Below are 26,100 nucleotides of genomic sequence, written 5' to 3' on the forward strand. Positions count from 1 at the left end.
GGCGACTATCAGGTTGGAAGCTGTGGGAGGAAGATCCCCAGAGGACACGAGGTCAGTGACAGTCCTGGAGACAATGGCTTGATGTTCAGTGGTGGGATCATGGTCCAGGGAGAGGTAGGAGGAAGTGTCTGCGAATTGACGCTCAGCCTCCATGAGGTAGAGGTCAGTGCGCCAGATAACAACAGCACCACCCTTGTCAGTGGGTTTGATGACAATGTCAGGGTTGGACCTGAGAGAATGGAGTGCAGTAAATTCAGAGAGAGACAGATTAGAATGGGTGAGAGGAGCAGAGAAATTGAGACGACTAATGTCGTGCCGACAGTTCTCAATGAAAAGATCAAGAGAAGGTAAGAATCCAGAGGGAGGGGTCCAGGTGGAGGGAGAATATTGGAGGTGGGTAAAAAGATCCGTTGAACGGGGAGAGGACTCCTGCCCAAAGAAGTGAGCCCGGAGACGAAGACGTCGGAAGAAGAGTTCAGCATCATGCCGAGCCCGATTTTCATTGAGATGAGGGCATAAGGGTATGAAACGGATCCTTTTACCCACCTCCAATATTCTCCCTCCACCTGGACCCCTCCCTCTGGATTCTTACCTACTCTTGATCTTTTCATTGAGAACTGTCGGCACGACATTAGTCGTCTCAATTTCTCTGCTCCTCTTACCCATTCTAATCTCTCTCTCTCTCTCTGAACTTACTGCACTCCGTTCTCTCAGGTCCAACCCTGACATTGTCATCAAACCTGCTGACAAGGGTGGTGCTGTTGTTGTCTGGTGCACTGACCTCTACCTCGAGGAGGCTGAACGTCAACTCGCAGATACTTCCTCCTACCTCTCCCTGGACCATGACCCCACCACTGAACATCAAGCCATTGTTTTCAGGACTGTCACTGACCTCGTCTCCTCTGGGGATCTTCCTCCCACAGCTTCCAACCTGATTGTCGCCCAACCTCGGACGGCCCGCTTCTACCTCCTACCCAAAATCCACAAACAGAACTGTCCTGGTAGACCGATCGTGTCAGCTTGCTCCTGCCCCACGTAACTCATTTCTCGTTATCTTGACTCCCTTCTCTCTCCCCTTGTCCAGTCCCTTCCCACTTACATCCGTGATTCCTCTGACACCTTACGTCACATCAACAATTTCTAGTTACCTGGCCCCAACTGCTTCCTCTTCACCATGGACGTCCAATTCCTCTACACCTCCATCCCCCATCAGGATGGTCTGAGGGCCCTTAGCTTCTTCCTCAAACAGAGGCCCGAACAATCCCCATCCACCACTACTGTCCTCCGTCTGGCTGAACTTGTTCTCACACTGAACAATTTCTCTTTCAACTCCTCTCACTTCCTCCAAATAGGTGTGGCTATGGGTACCCGCCTGGGCCCCAGCTATGCCTGTTTCTTTATGGGGTATGTGGAACATTCCTTGTTCCAGTCCTACTCCGGCCCACTTTCACAACTCTTTCTCCAGTACATCGATGATTACTTCGATGCTGCTTCATGCTCTCGTCGGGACTTGGAAAAATTTATTAATTTTGCTTCCAATCTCCACCCCTCCATCATTTTCACGTGGTCCATCTCTGACACTTCCCTTCCCTTCCTCGACTTCTCTGTCTCAATCTCTAGTGATAGACTGTCCACCAACATCCATTACAAGCCTACCGACTCCCACAGCTACCTTGACTACAGCTCCTCACACCCCGCTTCCTGTAAGGACTCCATCCCATTCTCTCAGTTCCTTCGCCTCCGTCGCATCTGTTCCGATGATGCTACCTTCAAAAACAGTTCCTCTGACATGTCCTCCTTCTTCCTTAACCGAGGTTTTCCACCCACGGTCGTTGACAGGGCCCTCAACCGTGTCCGGCCCATCTCCCGCACATCCGCCTTCTCGCCTTCTCCTCCCTCCCAGAAACATGATAGGGTCCCCCTTGTCCTTACTTATCACCCCACCAGCCTCCGCATTCAAAGGATCATCCTCCGCCATTTCTGCCAACTCCAGCATGATGCCACCACTAAACACATCTTCCCTTCACCCCCCTGTCGGCATTCTTTAGGGATCGTTCCCTCCGGGAGACCCTGGTCCACTCCTCCATCACCCCCTACTCCTCAACCCCCACCTATGGCACCTCCCCATGCCCATGCAAAAGATGCAACACCTGCCCCTTCACCGTCCAAGGGCCCAAACACTCCTTTCAAGTGAAGCAGCATTTCACTTGCATTTCCCCCAACTTAGTCTACTGTATTCGTTGTTCCCAATGCGGTCTCCTCTACATTGGAGAGGCTAAACGTAAACTGGGCGACCGCGTTGCAGAACACCTTCGGTCTGTCCACAAGAATGACCCAAACCTCCCTGTCGCTTGCCATTTTAACACTCCACCCTGCTCTCTTGCCCACATGTCTGTCCTTGGCCTGCTGCATTGTTCCCGTGAAGCCCAACGCAAACTGGAGGAACAGCACCTCGTCTTCTGACTAGGCACTTTACAGCCTTCCGGACTGAATATTGAATTCAACAACTTTAGGTCTTGAGCTCCCTCCTCCATCCCCACCTCCTTTCTGTTTCTTCTCCCATCCTTTTGTTTTTTTTTCCAATAATTTATATAGATTTTTCTTTTCCCACCTATTTCCATTATTTTTAAATCTTTTATGCTCCCCCACACCTTGAGTGCCGTACCATCCATTCTTAATTAGCACATTCGTTTAGATAATACTGATGATCTGCTCCTATCACTGCTTGCTTGTCCCTACAACAACAATACCACCCCCCCTCCCCACCCAAACCTTAAACCAGCCTATATTTCCCTCTCCTTGTAAAGAAAAATCAGTTCTGTTGAAGGGTAATGAGGACTCGGAACGTCAACTTTTTTCTTCTCCGCCGGTGCTGCCAGACCTGCTGAGTTTTTCCAGGTAATTCTGTTTTTGTTTTACCCCCTAAATCACCTACCCACTTAACCACCTGCCACCCTCCCTACCTGCCAATGCACCCCCTTATTCTCACCCACCCTACCCCCGACCCATCCTATCCCCTTACCTACCTATTTCCCTCCGTAGCCTTTCAAAGGAGCTTTGGGGCATTTAAACTCTTTACTTACAGAATACAGCAGCTGGTGCCATAAAAAGGGATGTGGTTTCTGAGCAGATTCTCTCTCTCCGCTGCTCCATCCAATGTTTCCTGCACTGACTGAGTTCTACAGGGTCCTCATCAGAACATTTACCTTCCTCTGATTTTTCAGGGCAATGTGTGAGTTTTTTTTTCTGATCAGGGTCTGAAATAGGGGGTCTGACCCTGAACGGAAGATTCTGGTCATTATGTTTGTAAATGCCACTTTGGCATGATTACACTTCAAGAGACCTCATATGCCAATTTTCTAGTGTTTGTTTTGCTTCAGAGTAATTATATTTGTGCTCGTTCTTTGCTGTGAGATTTTTTTAATAAATGGAGATATGGATTTGTAAAGCCGCACGCCTGATTATTGTACAAATGGTGAACGACATAGAAGTGTGCCATCATTGACATCAGCAGCAATACAGAGATCTTCGATTAGTCACATGTTTTGTATCCCACAGAATTCCATCTTTGGTGACGAGAGGGAAGACCACAGTATGTGAACTGTGTATAGATGATCTTTCAAATCTTTATACTACAGATCTGACACTTTCGGAACCTGTGCTGCAATCTTGATTCTGCGTGTGTGTGTCTTGGCACTCAGTAATACTGCCAAAAGCACTAAAAATGGTTCTGGGAGGAACTCTGCCCCGCCCCTCCAACATGAGAGATAACTGCTTCTCATGCACCATTCTTAAAACTAGTGTCTTTGGCGTGGACGTGGTACTGTTTAGAAATTCATTAAATACATCTTTAATATAGCTCCTTCCACCCTCCGTTTTAGGATCTTGTGTGATACGTGATGCCTCTGGAAGTGTGAATGACAGCATTCCAATTGGGTCAATGGATTGTGAGGGCCTTGCCTGTGATTATGGATGGAACTTCACCAAATGCACTCAGGCTGGTACTTGTAAATATGGACTTAGTAACTACTACCAGGTAAAAACACTTGGAAAGCAGTTTTGTTTTTTAAAAGGCAGGTTTTGCTTTAAAAACTCTAGAATGGGAAATAAAAGGCAGGATTTTACCATCGCCGATGCGTAAAATGACGTTCAAGATGATGTCGGGCAGAACTCCCAATGTCACCACACCCATTTAAATTTTCAGGAAGGCAGGAGTGCAGCAAAATCAGCTGGACACCTGTCGACCTGTCAACGGCCAATTGAGGCCATTGATAGATCAATTAAAGTAATTAGTGGACCTGCCCAACCAACCTTAAGGTTGGCGGCAACTAGAACAAACATGAAACCTCATCCACAAGCGGGTTTTAAAAATTTTAATAAAGGTTTTTTGGAAATTAGGAACATGTTCCAACTCATGTGACATTGTCACATGAGGGGACATGTAAGGGAATTTTTTTTCTATTTTTAAAAGTAGAGGCGCTCTCCCTGATGCTGCACTTAGCCTCAGCGAGATGACTGTGCTCCTTCGTGCGCATGTGCGAAAGAGCTCGCGCTCAATTTTGGGATTCTCCTCCGCCCCCCCCCCCCCGCCCACACAGGAAGCGCATAGCGCTTCCCTGCGGACATCATGCTAGGCTGGCCTTAATTGGCCCGCCCACATAAAATGGCGTTGCGCCCGCCCATCAACTCCCCCCCCACCGACAGGGGGAAATTTCTGCCCGAAGAGTGCAAAGGAGTCTGTTCAAATTCTCTGCAACAGGAGTAAATGGGAGCTAGTGTGGTACATTGGAACTGTACATGCTGTGCAAAGTCAATGGTTTGAAATTTTGGAATTGTGTGTAATAGTATTGAATGGGAATAAGGGTTGATGCATTAGATCTCTGAACTTTTGAAATATGTGGGAGTATTCTGGGAATTTTGAATTCTATGCATGGTAGTGAATGGGAAAAAGTTTGTCCTGTTGAAATTCTATGCTCTAAAGATAATCAGACTTCCATCCCTGGAGTTCAGTTAATCATAGAATGGTAATTGTACATAACGAGGCCATGCAGCCCATTAAGTCCATGCCAACTTTCTGCAAGTCCCATTTTCTTGCCCTTTCCCCATAGCCCTGCAATTCATTTGCCTTCAGGTGCTCATCCAATTCCCTTTTGTAAGCCACAACTGAATCTGCCTCCGCCAGCCTGTCGGGCAGTGCATTCCAGATTGTAAACAATTGCTGTGTCTTTTGCCAATCACTTTAAATTTTTACTCTATGGTTTTTGACCCTTCCACCAATGGGAACAAGTTCTCCCTACTCTGTTCAGATCTCTCATGATTTTGTACACCTCTATAAAATCTCCTCTGCATCTTATATTCTTTAAGGAAAACAACCCTAGCTTCTCCAATCTACCCATCCCTGGAACCATTCTTGTGAATCTTTTCTCCAATGTTTAATATTGCTTCTGCTCACTCTTCCTACCAAAATGTATCACTTCACATTCCTCTGTATTAAATTTCATCTGTCACATGTCCACCTATTTCACCAGCCTGTCTATATCCTCTTGAAATCTATTCTATCCTCCTGACAGTTCACAGTACTTCCAAGTTTAGTTTCATTTGCTAATTTTGAAGTTGCGCCCTGCACACCCAAGTAGATCATTAAAATATATTAAAAAAAAACAAGGGTCCTAATGCTGACCTCTAGGCAACCCCACTATGTATCTTCCTCCAAACCAAAAACAACCATTTCTGCTCGCTGTTTCCTGTCATTCAGCCAACTTTATATCCATGCTGCCAATGTCCTCTTTTTGTTCCATGGACTTCAACTTTTCTGCCAGGCCTGTTATGTGGTACTTTTATCAAATGTCTTTTGGAATTCAATGTATACTACAGAAACCTCTTTGCCCTTCACAAGCCTTTATACTACCTCAAATTAGTTAAAGACGATTTTCCTTTAACAAATCCATGCTGGCTTTCCGTAATTTATTCACCTTTGCACAAGCAGTTGTTAATTTTGTCCTAGATTATCTTTCCTGAAAGTATTCTAATGCTGAGGTTAAACTGACTGTCCTATAGTTGCTGGATATATCATTACACGTTTGTTCAAAAAAATGTTTAACATTTGTAATTCTTAGATCCTCTGGCACCACCCTCCTATTAAGATTATAGCCATTGCCTCTGCAATTTCTTCTTGTACTTCCCTCAACATCCTCTGCATCCCAGCATCCTCTACATCCCATTTAGTTCTGGTAACTTATCAACTATAAGTATAGCCAGCTTTTCAATTACCTCCTCTTTATCAATTTTTAGCCCATCCAGTATCTCAACTAATTCCTCTTTCACTGTGGCTTTCACGGCATCTTCCTCATTGGTAAAGACAGGTGCAAAGTACTCCTTTAGTGCCTCAGCCATGTTCTCTGCCTCAATGTACAGATCTTTTTACCCCTAAACAGCCCCTGCACCCCTCCTCCTCCTGACCTTTTACTAGTCAAATGCCTATAGAAAACTTTTGGATTCACTTTCATGTTAGCTGCCTATGTTTCTCATATTCTCCCTTTGTTTCTGTAACTTTCTTTTACATTCCCTCCCACCGAACTTTCTACATTCTACCTGATTCCCACTTGTTTTATCAACCTGACATCTTTCATGCACAAAAACGCACTCTTTTTAAAAATTTAATCTTACTCTCTATATCTTTTGACATTTAAGGAGCTCTGGTTTTCCTCTGTATTTCCTCCTTGTGGGAATGTACCTCTACTACCCTGAACTATCTCTTCTCTAAAGGCAATCCATTGTTCCGTTACAGTTTTGCCTGCCAATCTTTGATTCCAATTTACCCTGGAAATTGGTACACCCCCAATTAGGTATTTTTACCCTAGATCACTCTTTGTTCTTTTCCACAGCCAATCTAAACATTTTGAATCTATGATAATTGTTCCCTAATGTTCCCCAACTGACTCTTGATCCACTTAACCCACCTGATTCCCAAGAACCAGATCCAGCAATGCCTCCTTCCTGGTTGGGCTGGAAAAGTATTGATAAAGAAAATTCTCCAGAACACACTTCAGAAACTCTTCCCCATTTCTTCCCTTAACACTATTACTATTCCAATTTAGATTAGAATAATTAGAGCCTACCATTATCACAGTTCAGGAATTCTTGCAGCTTTCTATAATTTCCTTGCAAATTTACTCACCTATACCTTTTCCACTGGTTGGTGGTGTATAGAATACAGCCTGTGGGGTACTGACATCGCGATGATTTCTTACTCAAACCAAGTAGATTCTGTCTTTGACCCCGTTGGGCCACCCGCTCCCTCTCTCCAGCACTGTAATGCTTTCCTTAATCAATTTTGCTGCTCCTTCTTTCTCCCCTTCACTCACTTGAACATCTTGTATCCAGGATATTTAGTGCCAAATCTTGCCCTTTTTGAGCCAGGTCTCTGGTATTGCTACAATATTATATTCCTGTGTGGTCATTTGTGCCTGCAACTCATTAACCTTATTTACCATGATTCATGCAGTTACACAAATGCACTGTAAACCTAATTGCATTTCTCCTTACTCTGACCCCATTTAATTTCATGCTATTTCTTACTCTGACCTGTTTGTCTCTGTCAAACCTTGTGCAACTTGTTTTTTCTTTCTAACGCTACAGCTTGCTTCCCACCCCCTGCTAAGATAATTTAAAACCTTCCCAGCAGCACTAGCAAACTGTCCTGCCAGTACATTGGTCCTGGCCCTGGCGAGATGCAACCCATCTATCCTGTACTAGTCCTGCCTCTCCCTGGACTGGTCCCAATGTCTCAAAAGTCTGAAATCCTCCCTCCTGCACTATCTGTTCACCATGCATTCATCCACTCTATTCACCTATTCCTGTACCCACCAGCATATTGCACTGGAAGCACTGGGGATTACTACGTTTTGAGGTCTTCTACACCTCATCTCTCTTTCTACCTATGTTGTTGATACCAATATGGACCGTGACTTCTGACTGTTCACCCTACCCCTCATCAGAGTGCTCTGCAGCCACTCAGCTACATCCTTGACTCTAGTGCCAGGGAGGCAGCACACCATCTTGGAATCATGTTTGCAGCTGCAGAAACACATGTCTGCTCCCCTAACCATTAGATCCAGTATCACTATTGCTTTCACAATCTTCCTCCTGTCCTCCTGTACAGTTGAACCACCTGTGGCACTGTGGACTTGGCTCTGGCTGCACTCCGCAGAGGAAACATCGCTCTCTGTGTTCAGAGCTAGCTACTAGTTAGAGAGCACTATGCACTCAGCTTCCTGCACTATCTGCTTGGTCCACCTTGACTGCCTGATAGTTGCCCATTCCCTCTCTGCCTGCTCACCATTAAGCTGCAGCGTGATCACATCCAGAAACGTGCTATCCACGTAGCTCTCAGCCTCCCAGATATGCTGTAGTGACGTCAGCTTCAGTTCTACCTCCAAAAGCCAGAGCTTGAGCTCTTCCTGCCCATGTGGTTGTCCAGGGCACAAGAAGTGTCCAGTGGTTCACAAGTGGAGCAAGATGTGCATCTGACAGGATGGAGGTGCCCTGCCATGTCACTATTTATTAGACTATCAACTAAACTATCAGAGATAAAATATAAGACTTTATAAACAAGCTTAATGTTTAAAACTTAATCTCACTTTTGCTAAACCAGTTTTGATTATTCTAGTTTATTTTAGATCCTTACCTCAATACTTACCGTCTTTACTGATGAGTTTCCTCTGGTTTTGCCGGTCATTCATTTCTGGACTGACTTGACTAAATTTCTACCTGTATTGACTTGCTCCACTTCAGCTCTTGCTGGCCTGGAGTCTGATAAACTGTTGTGCCTTTAATCCCACTCTGCTCTCACTCAGCTTCTTTGCCTTCTGGATTATATATTAGGAAATCATATTGCGCAATGATGGACATCAATCCTGAAAGCTTCCTTTGTTTTAACTCAACAGACATATGTAGAGACTGAAGAGTTTTGCTGTGATAGGAACATAAGTCTTAGGAGCAGGTGTAGGTCATTTGGCCCTTCGAGCCTGCTCCTCCATTCAATAAGATCATGGTTGACGTTGTTGTGGTGTCAATTCCACTTTCCTGTCTGTGCCCCATAACGTTCGACTCCGTTGTCTAACAAAAATCTATCTAACTCTGTCTTGAATAAATTTAAAGACCCGGCCTCCACTACTTTTCTGGGGAAGAGAATTCCACACTGTAATGACCCTCAGAGAAAAAATTTTGCCTCACCTCTGTCTTAAAAGGGAGGCCTCTTATTACTATGTCCTGTAGTTCCCACAAGAGGAAACATCCTCCTGGTATCCACCCTATCCAGTCACCTTAATATCTTATATGTTTCAATCAGATCATCTCTCATTCTTCTAAACTTCAAATAGGCCTAATCTGTTCAATCTTTCTTCACAAAATAAGCCCCTCATTCCAGAATGAGCCAAGTGAACCTTTTCTGAACTGCTTCTAAAGCAATTTATATCTGTTTTCAAATAAGAAGACTAAAACTGTACACAGTATTCCAGATGCGGTCTCACCAAGGGCATATACAGCTGCAGTGAAACTTCCCCACTTCTATATTCCATTCCTCTTGCAATAAATGCTAATATTTCATCTGCCTACCTACTCACTTGCTGTGATTCATGTACCAGGACACCCAGATCCCACTCTACCAACAAGTTTTGCAATCTCTCTCCATTTAAATAGTATAGTGCTTTTCTATTCTTTCTGCCAAAACAGACAAGTTCACATTTACCCATGTTATACTCTACCTTCCAAATTTTTGCCCACTCACTTAACCTGTCCAAATCCCTTTGTTTACTCTCTACCCCATCTTACAATTGCTACTGTACTTCTCAGCCGAGAAACTACTGGCAGACAATTCTGCCATTGTCATATCTGGAACACATCTGCAGTTTCACACCTGTAGTGAGTGTTGTGCTGTGGTTATTTTCAATCGTACCTATAACACGTGCAGTTCTATACTCAGTGAGTGATGTGCTGTGGTTATTTTCCATCTTGTTTAAAATTAATACAACTTGTATGAGAGTACTATCATTCCAGTATTTGATGAAGTAACAAAAATATTTTCCCCCTTTTTTTTCCAAGACCATGAGTCTAGTTTCTGGATTTGCCCCTTTGATTACAGCTGGAATCTTTGGAGCTACCCTTTCCTCGGCTCTTGCCTGCCTCGTGTCTGCACCCAAAGTCTTCCAGGTATTATTCCTTAAGCTAATTAACCGCCATAGTTAATTTTGCTGTGGTGCATCTCAGTAATGTTGTTCAATTAGAATTGTGGAGGTGATTGATGAAAGTTAATTTTGTCACATTAGACACTTTCTATAAGCAACTATTTTCCTCTCCAAATATTAACTTGTAGAGATAATGTGAAACATTGTTCCCTGCATTAATATGCATGCTTTTTTGCACACTTAAGCATGCGATGACTGTCTAACTTTTCAGTAATCGAGAGGGCATTTAAGGATAGTTTGATCAGGTTTGTCGAGCATTATATAAATGTAAGTTATTATTGCTATAATGTACAGGGTAGCACTGGTCTAGTAATATCAAATTGGGATGGCAAAAAGGTCTACTTAGGTATTCTTCTGGGAAATCAATAAAACCCAGAATAAAGGAACGTTGGGGGTGAAATTTTCCTTGACTGGTGGCATGACTAGGTGATAGTGAACCAGCCTCTTGTCTTACTCCACCTGTTTTCCTTACCATTCAGAAAAGAAAATTGGGCAGAATACAAAACGAGCTGCCTATTGCCCGCTCTATACTACGGCCCAAAACCAATTTCATCCTCATTGTTTTCCGCAGCACCTATCATGTTCCATGTTCTTAACCCTGACTTTTATAACACTGTAAACATATTTGGACTTAAATAATACCAAGTGCACACAAACTATATGGCTTATTGGTGCAAAACCATTGATGTAATTTGCAGCCGTCTACTGTAGCCCACAGTGAATTAGTTTCTGGTAGACAAAGGAATAGAACATCCTTCAATAAACATTATTACACAGCCCTGCATTGTGATGCCCCAAACTGCTATGAAGCTCTGGAACTTTCATTTTTTTAAAATGGAGATGCTTTAAAATCGAGTTCTATTTTATACATTACATACCATGTCGTGAGTTAAGACTCCAAACCGTTTCAAGGGTTGGGATAATGTTTGTAAGCACTTCTTTTTTACTTTTACTTGACCCTGTGAGGTCCCAAACTTGTATTTCACTCCCAGTTTTATATTCTGCTATTTCCCATATACTGGATTAGTGAACATCATGGAGTGAAGGTTCTTGTGCTATAATATCTATCAACAGTACAAATATTCTAAGTTATTTATTATGTGAAAGTAGGTGGTTCAATTGAACTAATATTTTTCACCTTTGTCTCACAACAGTGTTTGTGCAAAGATAATCTTTATCCTGGTATTGGCTTTTTTGGAAAGGGCTTTGGAAAGAACAATGAGCCCATTTACAGTTACCTCCTCACCTATGTCATTGCTGTTGGTTTCGTTCTCGTTGGTAAGTAGCTCATAATGTCTTTTCTGACCTTAGATTGGTGAGGCCTAAAACTGTACCTGCACTATGTTATACCTGCTTCAGGTGACATAAGCAATTGTAGCAACATTTGTTGAGTTCAAAATGTGAAAAGTGAATATGGAATTCCAAATTACTTAACTTTGAACAAAAGTACCTAATAACATACCTTATAAAAAATTGTGTGCTTTTTAATTTAATTTACTCAGATATGAAGTTTTGGTTGGTGTGCATGTATTTTAAGCTGTTATAGGAATCAATAGATTTTTGTAAGGCAAGTATTCTAGAAGAACAATTACTGTATATAATGGCCAGAGGTTACATACTTGCATCTTATTTTCAAGCTGTTACTTGCTGCAAAGTTCTGCAGAGCCACGAAGGTTCTACAGAGAGACTGGCGCTATGGAAATGTCTATCAAGACAATAGGTTGGAGAGACAAGTTCCCAGAATAAACACACCACAGTTATGATCAAAGTCCTCAGTTGTGACATGTCATGATACAAGAACAATACAGCTGTGATTCAAGGAAATTATACAGTACTCCTACATATTATACAGACAACAGAAAATGGATCCTAAAAGTCCAGTATCAACAGGCATAAAGCACCTGTAACCAATGTTATGTTCTTTTACATGCAGCGGAACTGAATACGATTGCTCCCATCATCTCCAACTTTTTCCTGTGCTCATACGCTCTCATCAATTTTAGTTGCTTCCATGCTTCAGTTACCAACTCCCCAGGCAAGTTTTCATTTTCTATTTCTCAAGTTTCATTTTGGATTTGGTCATTATTTCTGACATCAAGATAGGTATCAAGAACAGTAATATGTTAGAAATTGAAGATAAACAGTGCGCAAAGAGTCATACGGACTTGAAACGTTAACTGTGTTCCTCTCCGCAGATGCTGCCAGACCTGCTGAGTTTTTCCAGGTATTTTTATTTTTGTTGTGCAAATATAGTGCCCTTCCTTCATCAGTTTTCTGGTTTTTTATATGCCATTTTGGTTCTCATGTACTTTGGGCATCACAGCCTTCCATTTCCTTCCTCTGGTTGCTCACTGACTGTGTGATCTAGCCAAAGCAATTGTGGTTCAGAAGTCATAATTATTCCTGAGCTCTTAAGAGAAAATGTAGGTTTTTGATACATATTTTTTAAAAAAAACTAAACATTTGGAGGAAGAAATGAATGCCATTTAAAAAAACTAACATTTCACAAAAATCACATAAAAATAGAGAGAGAGAGAGAGCTCCAGAAGCACAGTATTCTTACAATCACATGAGTTTTCTGTCAATGGATTATAATTGTTCCTGTAGGTAAACTTTTCCCTCTACGGTCTGCAAGTTATACTTTCATCAATAATTTTCTCTTTGCTTATAATCTATGTATATTCCCAGTACTGTGTATTTCACTGCACTATGTATATATTGTTGTAAGAGAATACCACCTTTCAGAATTATTTTAATCATGTCCCAGTTAATATAAATCTGGGGGAGATGGTGGCATTGTGGTAATGACACTGGACTAGTAATCCAGAGGCTCAGGCTAATGCTGTGAGGACATTGGTTCAAATCCCATCTCAACAACTGGTGGAATTTGAATTCAATTAATAAAATCTGAAAGTTAGTTTCATGGTCACCGTCACTGAGGCTATCATCGATTGTTGTAAAACCCATTGATTCACTAATGTCCTTTGGGGAAAGAAATCTGCCATCCTTACTTGGCTTGGTCTACAGGTGACTCCAGACCCGCAACAATGTGGTTGACTCTTAACTGCCCTCTGAAATGGCCTAGCAAACCACTCAGTTCAAGAAGAAAGAAAAAAAAATGTTGGAAATGTTCCTGTAGATTTTAGACTTTTTAATTTATTCTTTCATGGGATGTGGGTGTCACTGACAAGGGCAGCATTTGTTGCCCATCCCTTGTTTCCCTTGAACTGAGTGGTGAACTGATGTCCTCAGACCATTAGCCTGGTTCTCTTTGTTACAAGTCCAGTGACATTACCACTACACCACCATCACCCTGGTAAGAGTTAGAGCAGCAACAACTTTCTAGAGAGATCTGTATGGTCAGTAAATATCTAGCCATACAGTTTAGCCGCACAGATAACATCCACTGAGTACCAGTCACTCTCGTCACTTTTAAATGTTAGATTTTGCTTTGTTTTCAAAAGGTTGGAGACCTTCATTCAGATATTACAACAAGTGGGCCTCCCTGTTTTGTGCAGTCATTTCTGTGGTTATCATGTTCTTGCTGACGTGGTGGGCAGCCCTTATAGCTATTGGAATTGTTGGCTTCCTTCTGGCTTATGCATTGTACAAAAAGCCTGGTAAGTAATAGGGAAGCTGCCGGTGTAAGTATTATTACTGCATTCTGTTTTACACCAAAGACTCATACACTTTAACACTAATTAGGTGTTCATTTATTTGGGTATATCTCTGATTTCTGGAGCAGCTTCCAGTATTTTTTAGTATTCTTTTGTGGTTGGGTAGCACATATAAATAAAAGCACACTATGGCTTTTTCTGAAGGTTGCCTTAAACAACTACAGCTCATTTCAAAGCCCTGTATATCAGGCGTTCTGAGAAATCCTTCATTCATGCAAAAAAGCGCAATATAAATGCAATTTTTTTTCTTTCTTGCTACCTGAATGATGGACTTAGCTGCTGCGCCAATGCTGAATTCTGTTTGTGTTTATATTAATGTTTGATTCATCGTTGATGTGTAGTCCCATTCAAGTTTTATCTGAGGAGCTTCAATTATTAATATATTCTTCCATTTAAAACCAAAAAGAATCCAACCCATAATGGGATTTCAGAAGAAATATTTAGACAAATAATGAATGTGTTTTCTGTATATCTCTTTTCCCTTTTCAGCTGTAAATTGGGGGTCATCCATTCAAGCTGGTTCCTATAACATGGCCCTCTCCTATTGTGTGGGGCTGAATGAAGTGGATGATCACATTAAAAATTACAGGTAATGGACAAATAACCACATGATTTGCAGCAAGTAGTCACAGCGCATAATTTATTTATCTCATCAAGGGATCATCAGCAATTCCTCACAAATAATTTCATAACAGGCAGAAGAATGATTCTGCATTAAATTAAACAGAAGAGTAGCCAATTGATTTTTAGTCAAGAAAATTGAATTCATGCAAGCATAGAGGGTGCTGCCTCTTGAAGTTTACTGTTGTCCATCTTAAAGCTCAGTTAAGCGGGAATTGGCCACCAAACTTAGAAGGTCATCTCAGCTTCAACTTCCCCACTGATTCAGACATTGCTATCTATTAATTTCTCTTATTCCATACACAAAGTAGTTCATATATCCCACTGGTGGCATTCATGTAGAAAGTAAAGATCATCAGGGTAATTGGCAGGATTGCCAGTCCTCCAGCATTACCCTGGAATGAGCATGAATTAAAGATTGATCTCCCAGATACTGCTGTAAGCAACCTTGAAGAACAATCATGGATACTAAAAGGAGTGTTTTTTTTCATTTCTGTTTGTTTATTAGTTATAAAAATATTGTAGTGGAGTAAAATGGCTGTTTGACTGGCAGTCAAGAATTCAAACAAAGTGCCTGCTTGACATATTATATAATCATAAGGAACTGTGTTATAGTTGCTCCAATCTGTTTAATGCTGTTGAATCTCTTGTCATAATCCTGCTGAATATCTCACATTCTTTTGTTGAGTATGACTGTGTCATAAATTAGTTGTGTATCTATTGACAAGTATTTAGTTTGTGTCCATTTATTTTGGGGTATTTAGTCTGCTTCTAACAGAATAAATACACAGTGTGTTATTTTCTGGCCCCTTCAGTTTTGAATGTGTTCCAATCAAGCTATGCTATTTTCCTTTTTTTTCCAGGCCTCAGTGCTTGGTTCTTACTGGTCCTCCTAACTTTCGTCCAGCATTGATAGATTTTGTGGGGACTGTCACCAAAAACCACAGTTTGATGGTGTGCGGTAATGTGCTAATCGTGAGTGTGATTGAAACTTTGGAGTTTAACCTTCATTTTCTAGAAAAATGTGCAGTAGTTACTTTTCCTTGTAAAAATAAGCTATTTGGGAGACCTGACTAAGAGTCCATACGTTAAACTTATAAATATTCTGCTGCACACTCTCTTTAGCTGTTCCTTTTTAAGATCTTCTATAATAGATATGTGTGCACAGAACTAAAAAAGAACAGCTGACCTTACCTTAGTCTGTATTATCTCCTGACACACATGGGATATCTACATTGACAGGCATTTTGGTCTGTTCTTGCGCTATGCAGTTCCTGCACAGGAATTATGGGCTGTCCAAATTGGGAACACAGTACCGAAAATCGCTACATTTAACAACTTAAAAATACTGGTTTGCAGATTGATGCAGCTGTACATTTTGCTTGTTGACATGCAATGCTATTACCTTGGGAGTTCTGCTGTTGCTGTTTGCCACATGTCTCGAGATTAGAGTTTTGTTGGCAGTGAACATGGGATGGGGTGGCCAGAAGAGGGGAGGATATGGTTGGATGTGGCTGTGTCTGGTGTCTGGAATTTCTGTGAGGGTCTAGGCTGATAGCAGGATGGAGGAATTTCCCTCTGGTATCAGGCTGCCGCTCTTCCTCTGAAATTGATAAGGGGAGACTCTAGGTCTCCAGGAAAGAAACCCAGACTGCTTGGTTTTCTGAACAGTTTCAATATGTTTTGTGTAATTTTGGGGACCTGATATTCATTTAGAAACCAAATTGCCCTTATTCAGTCTGCTTAATCATTGGAACTGCTAACGATTAAATACACTGAGGAGCAATAAGTTTCATATCTAATTATGCAACATTTAATCCAAGGGTCCTCACAAGGAAAAGGTGTCTGAGATATCCTCAAATGGACACATCAAGTGGTTGACCAAGAGGAAGATCAAATCCTTTTATACAAGTGTGGCAGCAAATGATTTACGAAGTGGAACACAAATGCTAATGCAGGTAAAAGCATGACATGTGAAAGGTACAGAGCAGAAATGACATAGGGGCGAAGAGCAGAGCCAAGGCAAGTTGGGGTGAAGAACAGAGCAGAGGTGAGGTGGGGGCGCAGAGCAGATGTGAGGCGGGGGGGCAGAGTTGAAGTGTGGCACAAAATAAAGATCAAGATGATTCTTCACAAGAACAAATTAAAATAGATGACCAGAATTCCCTTGGGTATTTTATGTGTTTAATGCACAAAATAATCAATATCTTATTGTGTCAGTTACGGTATTCAATCCTACATTGGGAAAAATCTGCTTTAATAATGGTATGGTTCTCCTATTGCCACTGACTGAGAAAAAGTTAGTTTCAAACAAATGGTAAAAGAGTATATCCGTACTACTCAGCAAGAATGAAACTGCTCTAAAACTCATTTAGATTATATTCACCAAGGATCAAGGTTAAACCTTGCCTCAATCAGCATAGTGGAAAATCAGTTATGGGATATCGAGTGGCTTCACTTTGCTGAACAGTATTGGTAAATCTGTCCTCATTGAGCATGTAGTTGTATTCATTCAAATTAAGTTAACAGCAGAGAGAGACATATATGGGCAAAAAAGAAACGAAGAGCAGAGTTTTATGGTCTCCTGCTGGTCGGTCTACTGATGGGGCAGCATGTGTAAAATTCTGCACGTGTCCTTCTCACTGCTTATCCACCCTCCCCTGACCTTACAGGAGGGTGGGTGAGGCCTAGGGAGGCCATCCCTCCAATTGAGGCTCTGATTGAGGCCAATTATGGGCTACTTCCTGTCCAGCCCTGGCCCCACTGAGACACCTTCCACTATTCACCTTCCATCCAGATAATAGCTCCACTTTGCTAGGACTGGATGTAGTCCCAGCAGGTGACTAATGGGCTCTGAGGTAGGGCTTCCTCCCAAAATGTGAGCAGAAGTTCTGCCTTCTGCCAATTAATGCTTCACAGGCTGTAATGTAGCTGCAGGACAGCTGTCAGAGGCAGGGGTGCATTCCCTGCTGACTTTTTCAGTGGCAAGGCAGGAAACCACCCCCCCGCGCATCCCCCCACCCCCCACCCCCCCGACCATGTGAAAAATCCTGCCCAGGAAAATAAAAATAAATAAATGAGAAGCGTGAAAATTAAAGAATCAAAGCAGATATTTCACATGCTGTATAATGATGCCCATCTTAATACTTTGTTGAACTCCCAAGCCAGCTGAATAGGACTCTTAGCAGAGGCCTGGAATAGTCCATTTGCAAATTCTTAGGTTGAGGAATGGTAGACGGTAAGGAGGACTGAGAAAGAGGTAGAAAAGAACATCATCCTGCACTCTATGCATGCCTCCTAATTGAAAAGTGCAAAATGATCCAACTGTGCCATAGTGCAAACCACCTTTCTTATACTTCCATTTGTGAATGTTGCCATTTTAAAAATCATGGCTTTTCTGCAACAGTCCCATGTGAGCTATTTTATGCTTAATACTTCAACTGCAATATGAATAGCTTATGATCTTCAAACATATGGGACCAAATTTTGCTGTTAGTGATGAAGGGTGGCTCCTCCGCTGACCTTAGAAAAAGCTGCTCACAAAGATTTAACAGGCTCCAGAATGCAGACTTCCTCTGTTCTGACAACAGTTTGAATTTGACACCTTCTATAAAGGATTCATGATGTCCAGGAGCAGGGCAGGCAGAAGATCAGCTAATCGCTTCAAAGAATCCTCACAGAGGGCAAAGTTAGAAATAGAAAACCGAGAATATACATCACATTTGAGTCCTTATACAGAAGGCAAAATAAAGACTGGAAAATACACATGAGAGTAAAGGTGAAACTTAAATATGAGAAATTAGACTTTAAAACAAAAAAGTTTTTTTTAAATTTGCAGTTGTTGAATGTTCTACTGAGGGAATGACACTTCATACTTATTGGATTCATTTTTCAAGGCCAGAGAGGTTGTTCAAGAATAATTATGACTTAGTACAATGTTAAAATCTCAGTTACGCCTGATAAGTAAAACTTTTTCGTTGATCCTTATGGCAAGAATAGTGGCTGAATAGTTTGTGCTTTGACTTAATCTGCAAAGGTTGCTATAGAGCCCTCTCTGGAAGATTAGAGTATCTCTGTCAAAACTTTTTTTTAATTGTTGCATTGTATGTGAATATTGCTGGTAAGCCCAGCATTTGGATGGTGGCGTCATGATGTTACTGGACAAATTCAATTCCTACCACAGCAGCTGGTGGAATTTTAATTACAGATTTATTAATTCACTGAATTTAAAGCTAGTCTCATGAAAGGATTGGATTTAAAAACCTATCTGGTTCGCTTATATCCTTTAGAAAAGTAAATCTGCCATCCTTAACTGGTCTGACCTACATGTGATTCCAAATGCCCAGCAATGTGGTTGATTCTTAACTGCCCTAGAAAGCCACTCAATTGTACCAAATTGCTACAGAAAACTAAAAAAAATTCCGGATTCCTGTTTTTAACTGCATACGCGCAGATGTCAGAATTTGCTGTTGGTTTTACTCAGTACTCGAGGTGAGGCTGACTGCTTCACTATTATTACAAGAAATGTAATTCTTTTTGTTTAAATTAACTCTTATTTTTCCCCACCATGTAAGAATGTTCATATATATTAAAATAAATCATATTATGTGTTTAATAGGCTGTAGGTCTTGGGAGGATGAAGCCCAACGTACTTGTGATGGGATTTAAAAGGAATTGGCAATCTGATCATCCACAGAATGTGGAAAATTACATTGGCATCATCTAGTGAGTAACCAACAACTCTGTACTACTTTAGTAAAAGGCAAATAATTTTAAAAGGAGGTAACTTTAGACTTTAAGTACTATTGATGATGAGAATTTATTTTTCAAAGTGTTATAATTTTGACAAATTTCATCATATTCTGATTTGTCGGATGTTATATTTTTGGCTTTTCCCAACACATGCAAGGCTAAACTTTGACTGTATCATGAACTGAAACTTGTATCTTTGCTACCTACTGATTATGGGTGAGCATAGGTAACCCTGAATTGTAGTAAATGCTTGCTGGAGAGGGTTGTGTGACTTTGGAATTCTCCGCCTCAGAAGGGGTCATTGAATATTTTTAAGGTAGAGGTAGATAGATTCTTGGTAGGCAAAGGAATCAAAGGCTATCAGGCTTAGATGGGAATGTGAAAATCAAAACACAAGAAGATCAGCCATGATCTTATTGAATTGCGGAGGAGGCTCAAGAGGCCGAATGGTCTACTCCTGTTCCTATTTCATATGTTCTTATGTGAGATGCCCACCACAATTTCTTGTCACGAAAGAAAATGAAAAAAGAGGCAACTGTCTACAGGCTAAAACTACTATTCAGCTTTTTTTTCTCCAACTGAGCAGGTCTGGAGTCACATGTATGCCAGACCAGGTAAGGACAGTAGACTTCCTCCCTAAAGGATATTATTGAATCAGATTGCTTAATTGAATTTAAATTCCACCAACTGCCATGGTGGGATTTGAACCCATGTCTCCAGAGTATCAGCCTGGGCCGCTATATCACTAGTCAATTGACATTACCACTATACCACCATATCCACCACACCATTAGTTAATTAAACTTGCTCTTAAATCTTAAGATTTCAAAGGCACCTGGGACATGAGTGAACAGGGCAAGCAACTGTGTGTCTCCTTAACCAATCAGATTGATAAACAGGAAGATTGAGAAGGACCTTTAATTTGAGAAATAGGGAGGGAAAAAAAGAGATTGAGAAAGAGACACAGGAAGGAAAAGTTTTTTAAAAATTAAGTTTACCATTTTTATAAATCTGCAGCAATTAATTCTTGAAGGAGGGAGACTCCATACAGTCAATTTTCTGTCAGCGTGGTGATATGATCCTAGCTGATACTACTGGACAAGTCTGATCCCAGGGTGGAACCTAGATCCTAATTTTTATTTGTTTGTTTAGATACATGGTGAGTGACTACTGAACAGAATCACAGGAGTCAGCTAATGAACTTCTAACAAATGAATAAAACATTCTTTTAACAAGAAAAGATGAAATCTATTACAATATTTCTTCACCCACAACTATACCTTTACAGATTATATAGATTTGAAAGGATAACACATGTTACAAAAGCTATCTTATACTCTAATGTTCTCAGTAAGTACGCAGTCCGTATAAACCAATAGGCGGCCTATGGTCAGACACCACACTCTGAAACCAAGTGACAGATGCCATCCCAAACAGATGCTATGGATCTCTCCTCAACTGCCCCCAGACACTTGTCAAACTGAACTCCATCTTTCACATGAGGATTTCTAATCTCCACTCACCAAGAAGTTGCTTTGGAATCTTCTCCCAAGCCGACGCTTTCTTTCAGACATCTTCCACAAGGGCCCACCTCCAGGGTTTCAAACTCTGCTTCCGATGTTCCTCTCCCCTGGGTCATCACATGCATTCAAGATTTCTCCCACGCACTCTCTCTCACCGACTCAGCCATCAACAGTACACCACTGCTTCACATGCCAATAGCAAAGAGTTACAGATTTTCAGTTGCCTCTACGGACCTTCTGGCTTCTCACAAGCTGTTCTCACTTTAAATCTGCTTCCTGCAGCCTTCGTCTTTTTAACTTGAAGCTTGGAGCCTTTCTCTCTGCCCCTCACTCTTAACTTACTTAACAGGACTTTATCTAGGTTCCTGTCCTTCCTTTGACTAGAAGGTCTGCTTGGGGCTTTCTCCTGTTTTCTGTCTCACTCCTTTGGCCTTGGTATCTTTCGGTTCTTTTGGGAACTCAACTCTCTCTGTAGTTCCCTCTCCCAGTGTCCAGTCTTTCCTGGCAGCTGTCTTCAAACTGAACTCAAAACTGCTTTGTCTAGTTTTTCTCTGTGTGTGTGTGGGTGAGGCCTCCCTCTCTGGACCCCTGTTGCTTAGGCAACAACACCATTTTTTTTTCTAGTCTTGTGTTTGCTTTAACTTAAGAGTAGTAAAACTCATTTAGAAATGTAGGCACCTTTTAAAGTGAAACTAAAACTCAACTTGACTTTTTCCTAACATACATACAGAAATACAAATCAAACTTAAACGTTAAAGCTAAAACTCATCCCTAACACCCACAAATACACACATAACTAACTTAAACTGTCTCTATTTCCTAACAATGAGTGATTGGAAGTTATTAACAATATCATTGTGGTATAGTGTTTCTGTCCTTATAAACAGTGCATATGTAAAGATGCTATCTCGGACAATAAGAAAGGGTTCTATTTCAGAATGACCAAATAGAATGTAAAATCAGATAAAGTTTAGCCCCATGGTGATGTAACCAAGTATCTCTCCTTAAAGGGGCAATGCTGTTAATATTTAATAATGTGAAAGGATTCTGTTTTGTATTTAGTAAATGGAATCACCATATATACTCCTGTAAAAGTCAAATTTTTGAGACCCATTTTTTAGGCAAAGAGATAAAAAGGGTCGACTTTTACACGGGTAATGTTTTTGAGGGGCTTACTTTCAACTCCAATGCTCACACACCCAGCTGTCTACATAGGACTTAGGAGTAGGCCATTTGGCCCTTTGAGCCTGCTCTGCCACTCGATAGATCACAGCTGATCTGGTTGTGGTCTCAGATCCACCTTCCCATCTGCCCCTTATAACCCTTGACTCCCTTGTCTATCAAAATGCTACCTAATTCAGCCTTGAATAAATTTAAATGCCTAGCCTCCACTGCTGTCTGGGGAAGAGAATTCCACATGCTAACAACCCTCTGAGAGGAAAAAATTCTCTTAACCTCTGTCTTAAAATGGAGACCTCTCATTCTTAAACTAGGTCCCCTAGTTTTAGTCTCCCCCACGAGAAATATTCTCTGGGTATCCACCCTATCAAGTCCCACATGAGAACATACTCCGCACAGGTACCTTTTGGGCTGGTGCACACTGACCCTGCAGTTTGTTCCAACCTTACCTCTGTCATGTCATTGAGAAATTAAATTTTAGTTAAGTTCTTGGATATCACAGTGGGATAGTTTGACCCTGTGATCTAGCACCGATGCAGAAAGATCAGAAAACTCCTTCAAAACTTTGCCTCTGCTGTGTCACTCTGAGCACAGAGTGGGACAGTGAGCTGAGTCACAGCAGTGTGTCCTTGGAAAATCAGGGGTCGATTTTAACGGGAGGTATATGGAAAATTAAGGTTTTTTTATCCAAAAGTCGGGGGTCAACTTTTACATGAGATTGACTGACTGTTACTCGAGTCTACGTGGTTTAGGGTTAATGAGCCTAATCCAACAGGCATAAAATCAAATCTAGAATTGACGTACAGGAAAAGACCCACTGGTCTATTCAGCCTGTTGCACACAACAGTGATGCCTTGTGCATCATATTATTATACACTTGCCACTCCACTCAGAGCCATGTAATCTCTTGGGAGAGGAGGAAAACCAGATAAAACCTCATTGCTAATTTGTACCAAAAAAAAAATAATCTGGAAGATTCCTCATCGCCTTCGAGATCAAAAGAGTCCAAGTGACCTTTCTGATTCTAAAGCTACCTTTTGTATTTGCTTGACATTTCCTGCTGCTATGTTTAAAATTTGTATTTGAATTATAGTGACTCTTTCGACTTTAATTATGGTGTATGCATGATGAGAATGAAGCATGGCCTTAACATTTCAAGAATGATGCAGGCACATGGTGAGTATGTGACAGACATTTCAACACAGATAATATGTATTTAGGGCTCAGCGCCCAGAGCCTGTGCATCCTTATGCATTGAGTTTCATTAATTCCTCAACAACATGTACAGTATGACCGCTGTGCGATGAAATTTAATAGGAGCAGGAGTGGACCATATGGCCCCTTGAGCCTGCTTTGCCATTCACTAAGATCGTGCCTGATCGTCAACCTGAACTCCACTTTCCTGTCAGATTCCTGTATCATTTCGTTCCCTTGGAGTCCAAAAATCTATTAATCTCAGCCTTGAATATACTCAGTAACTGAGAGTCCACAGCTCTATTGGGGTAGAGTGTCCTAAATATTCGCAACCTTCTGTGTGAAGAAATTTCTACTTGGTCCTAAAGGACCAACCCCTTAACCTGATACCAAGCTCCCTATTCTAGACTCTTCAGCCAGGAGAAAACAGCCTTTCAACACTTACCCTCTGGAGCCCCCTCCTAATTTTATATGTTTGAATGAGATCACCTCTCATTTTTCTAAAAGGCAACCCTTTCATCCCAGGAATCAGTCTAGTGAACCTTCATTGCATCCCCATCTAAGGCATGTGTATCCTTCCCTTGGTATGGTGATCAAAACTGCACATTGGTACTCCAGGTGTGATCTCACCAAAGCCCTGTACAACAAAATCTATCCATCTTGGATTCCCCTTTCTGTATCTCTGGCTCTTATATTTCCCCACATTTTCTCTTTCATTGTTACTCTGTCCATTTTCTGCTCCTGTCTCTCTTACCCTTCCCATTCCATATTTCTCTCTTTTATGCTCCTCTTTCCCTATTATCCTCTCTTAATTCTTTTATATTCTCTTTCTGATTAACTGTTCCTAGTGTTTGTCACACATCCTTTAGACTCTCCTACTGCCTCAGACACAATCCTGCCCTCCTTTTTAATCTCAGATTCCATTCTTCATCTAATATTCCAATTGTTTCATTGACCACCTTCATCAGCCAATATCACTTTAAGGGGCGTTCTGCATTTGAGACACCTACTTCTCTAATTTCCATTGAAGGTTCTGACCACTTCCCTACTCGCATCCACCATACTGATATTTATTATTTGCCTTTTTATGTGCATTGTTGAATCTACAATTAAAAACCCATAAACTGAATAATGGGTGAAGGGAAGGTGGAATTTAAAACCTAGAATTATCTAAGCTTCATACTTTATATTGTTTCTCCATACTAATATGGTCTCTGCTCCTCTGAATTTCTCTCTCACCTATTCCAGGCTGAAAATACACTACTATTTTTCTAATTCTTGTATCATCACCACTGCTAAAATCAAGACACCATGTTATCCTTATACTCCAAGCCATTCTTTCATAGAATTCAATACCATCTTTCGATTACCAAGAATTTACAGACATACACAAGCTTAGTATTACCCAATTTTTACTTCTCTGTCCCTCTTTTCTCTAACCTTGGTGGTGTCCTGCATTATAGGCCTTGGCCCTTCAGGCCCTTCCTGTAGGTTTCTGTGTAAAAGTAATCAGAGTTTTTAGATTCTTCTGCTGATGATGCAGTTTGCCAACCTGACATGGATTTGGTTCTTTATCTTCACCATCCATGTTTAATGCTGTATTTGAAGAAAATGAAGATGAGAAAACTATAGGAAATGGGATTAAAGGCACATGTGAGTTATATTGTTTGACTATATAATATAATAGTCAAAATATAGTACAGTAAAACATAAAATGTGAAAGATTAATTGTCTTGCAATAACAAACATAATAAATGAAGGACTTAAATTTGCATTGATGATGTTATTTACCTTTTTAATGTGCATTGTTTGTGTAATCATTGCTGAATTATTCTGTTTATGCCGTGCTGTTTCTATGCTTCTGCTTTTTTTACAATGGATATGTGGGCGGAGTATCCAACCTTTATCACAAATACGAAAGCAAAATATTGCAGAAGTTGGGAATCTGAAACAAAAGCAGAAAATGCTGCCAATACTCAGGTCTGACAGGAGGGAGAAACCGAGTTAAGGGTGAAATTTTATGCACCATCCCCCCACTGGAAGCAAGCTCGGTGGCGGGGGGGCCGCGGTGATGAGAGGGTGAAGATGGACACCCTTCTCGACTCACCTGATTAAGCACTGGATGGGAAGGGTTGAGGGCAGCCTTCTGGCCTGGAGGCCCTTAAGTAGCAATTTAAGAGCCTTAACCCGCCGCTGCTGATATTTAACCAGCTGCGGGTGGGAACTTTCCATCCAGGAAGACAACTCAGCACACTGTCAGTGTGGCCTACTAGGGAGGGTCTTTCGTTCTCAGACACTCTGTGCCCAATTAGGGACCCTGCATCGGGATGGGGGCTGCAGAAAGTCACCCCTCGTGCCCTTGCTTTTAACCCATCTCACTTCTCACCCTTTTGCAGGCATCCCCCTCTCTGCTACCTCCATCCTGCCCACACTTGCCTCTCTCCAGGAATCCAATGACAATGCCCCCTAGAGTGCAATATCGGCAAGGGCCACCATTCCCCGTGGCACTGCCGGAACAGGAGAGCTACGAACCTCTGATTGGTCAGCAGCTTTTGGGGGCGGGATTTCCATTTTACTCAGGCCTAATTCAATGAAAGGTCTGAAGCTGCTCAGGTAAGTGCCTGATCGCCTTAGAAAAGTGTCGTGCCTCCTGGAGAAAAGTGACACTTGGCTCCCACTGGATTTCCAGCTGGCGGGCAGATTCTCTGTCACCAACATTAGATTTTGCCTGTTAAGTCTGACCTTTCTTCCTCCCACTGCTCACATGAAGTAGTTCAAGATTTCTGGTACTCTCAAAACCATATCCAACTTTAATTTCAGCTTTTAAGGAAAGAATGGAGAAAGTTGAAGGGAAAATATATATCTGTGATAACTGAAGCCATCTTGAATGGGAATTCATAATCAAACAAT

General features: G+C 41.4%; 1 protein-coding gene across 1 annotated transcript in view; it reads left to right on the forward strand.

Moving 5' to 3' along the window:
- Positions 1-26,100, forward strand: part of slc12a3 (solute carrier family 12 member 3) — a 57,705-nt gene that overhangs the window by 24,254 nt on the left and 7,351 nt on the right. Inside the window, exons 10-19 of the mRNA XM_041191291.1 lie at positions 3,882-4,036; positions 10,102-10,209; positions 11,399-11,522; positions 12,178-12,279; positions 13,709-13,864; positions 14,411-14,510; positions 15,406-15,517; positions 16,366-16,500; positions 19,161-19,267; positions 23,090-23,172. Coding sequence (XP_041047225.1) covers positions 3,882-4,036; positions 10,102-10,209; positions 11,399-11,522; positions 12,178-12,279; positions 13,709-13,864; positions 14,411-14,510; positions 15,406-15,517; positions 16,366-16,500; positions 19,161-19,267; positions 23,090-23,172 — 1,182 coding nt within the window. The remainder of the gene's footprint in view (positions 1-3,881; positions 4,037-10,101; positions 10,210-11,398; positions 11,523-12,177; positions 12,280-13,708; positions 13,865-14,410; positions 14,511-15,405; positions 15,518-16,365; positions 16,501-19,160; positions 19,268-23,089; positions 23,173-26,100) is intronic.

The sequence above is a fragment of the Carcharodon carcharias genome, chromosome 7 (assembly GCF_017639515.1).
Source record: "Carcharodon carcharias isolate sCarCar2 chromosome 7, sCarCar2.pri, whole genome shotgun sequence".
Taxonomy (NCBI): domain Eukaryota; kingdom Metazoa; phylum Chordata; class Chondrichthyes; order Lamniformes; family Lamnidae; genus Carcharodon; species Carcharodon carcharias.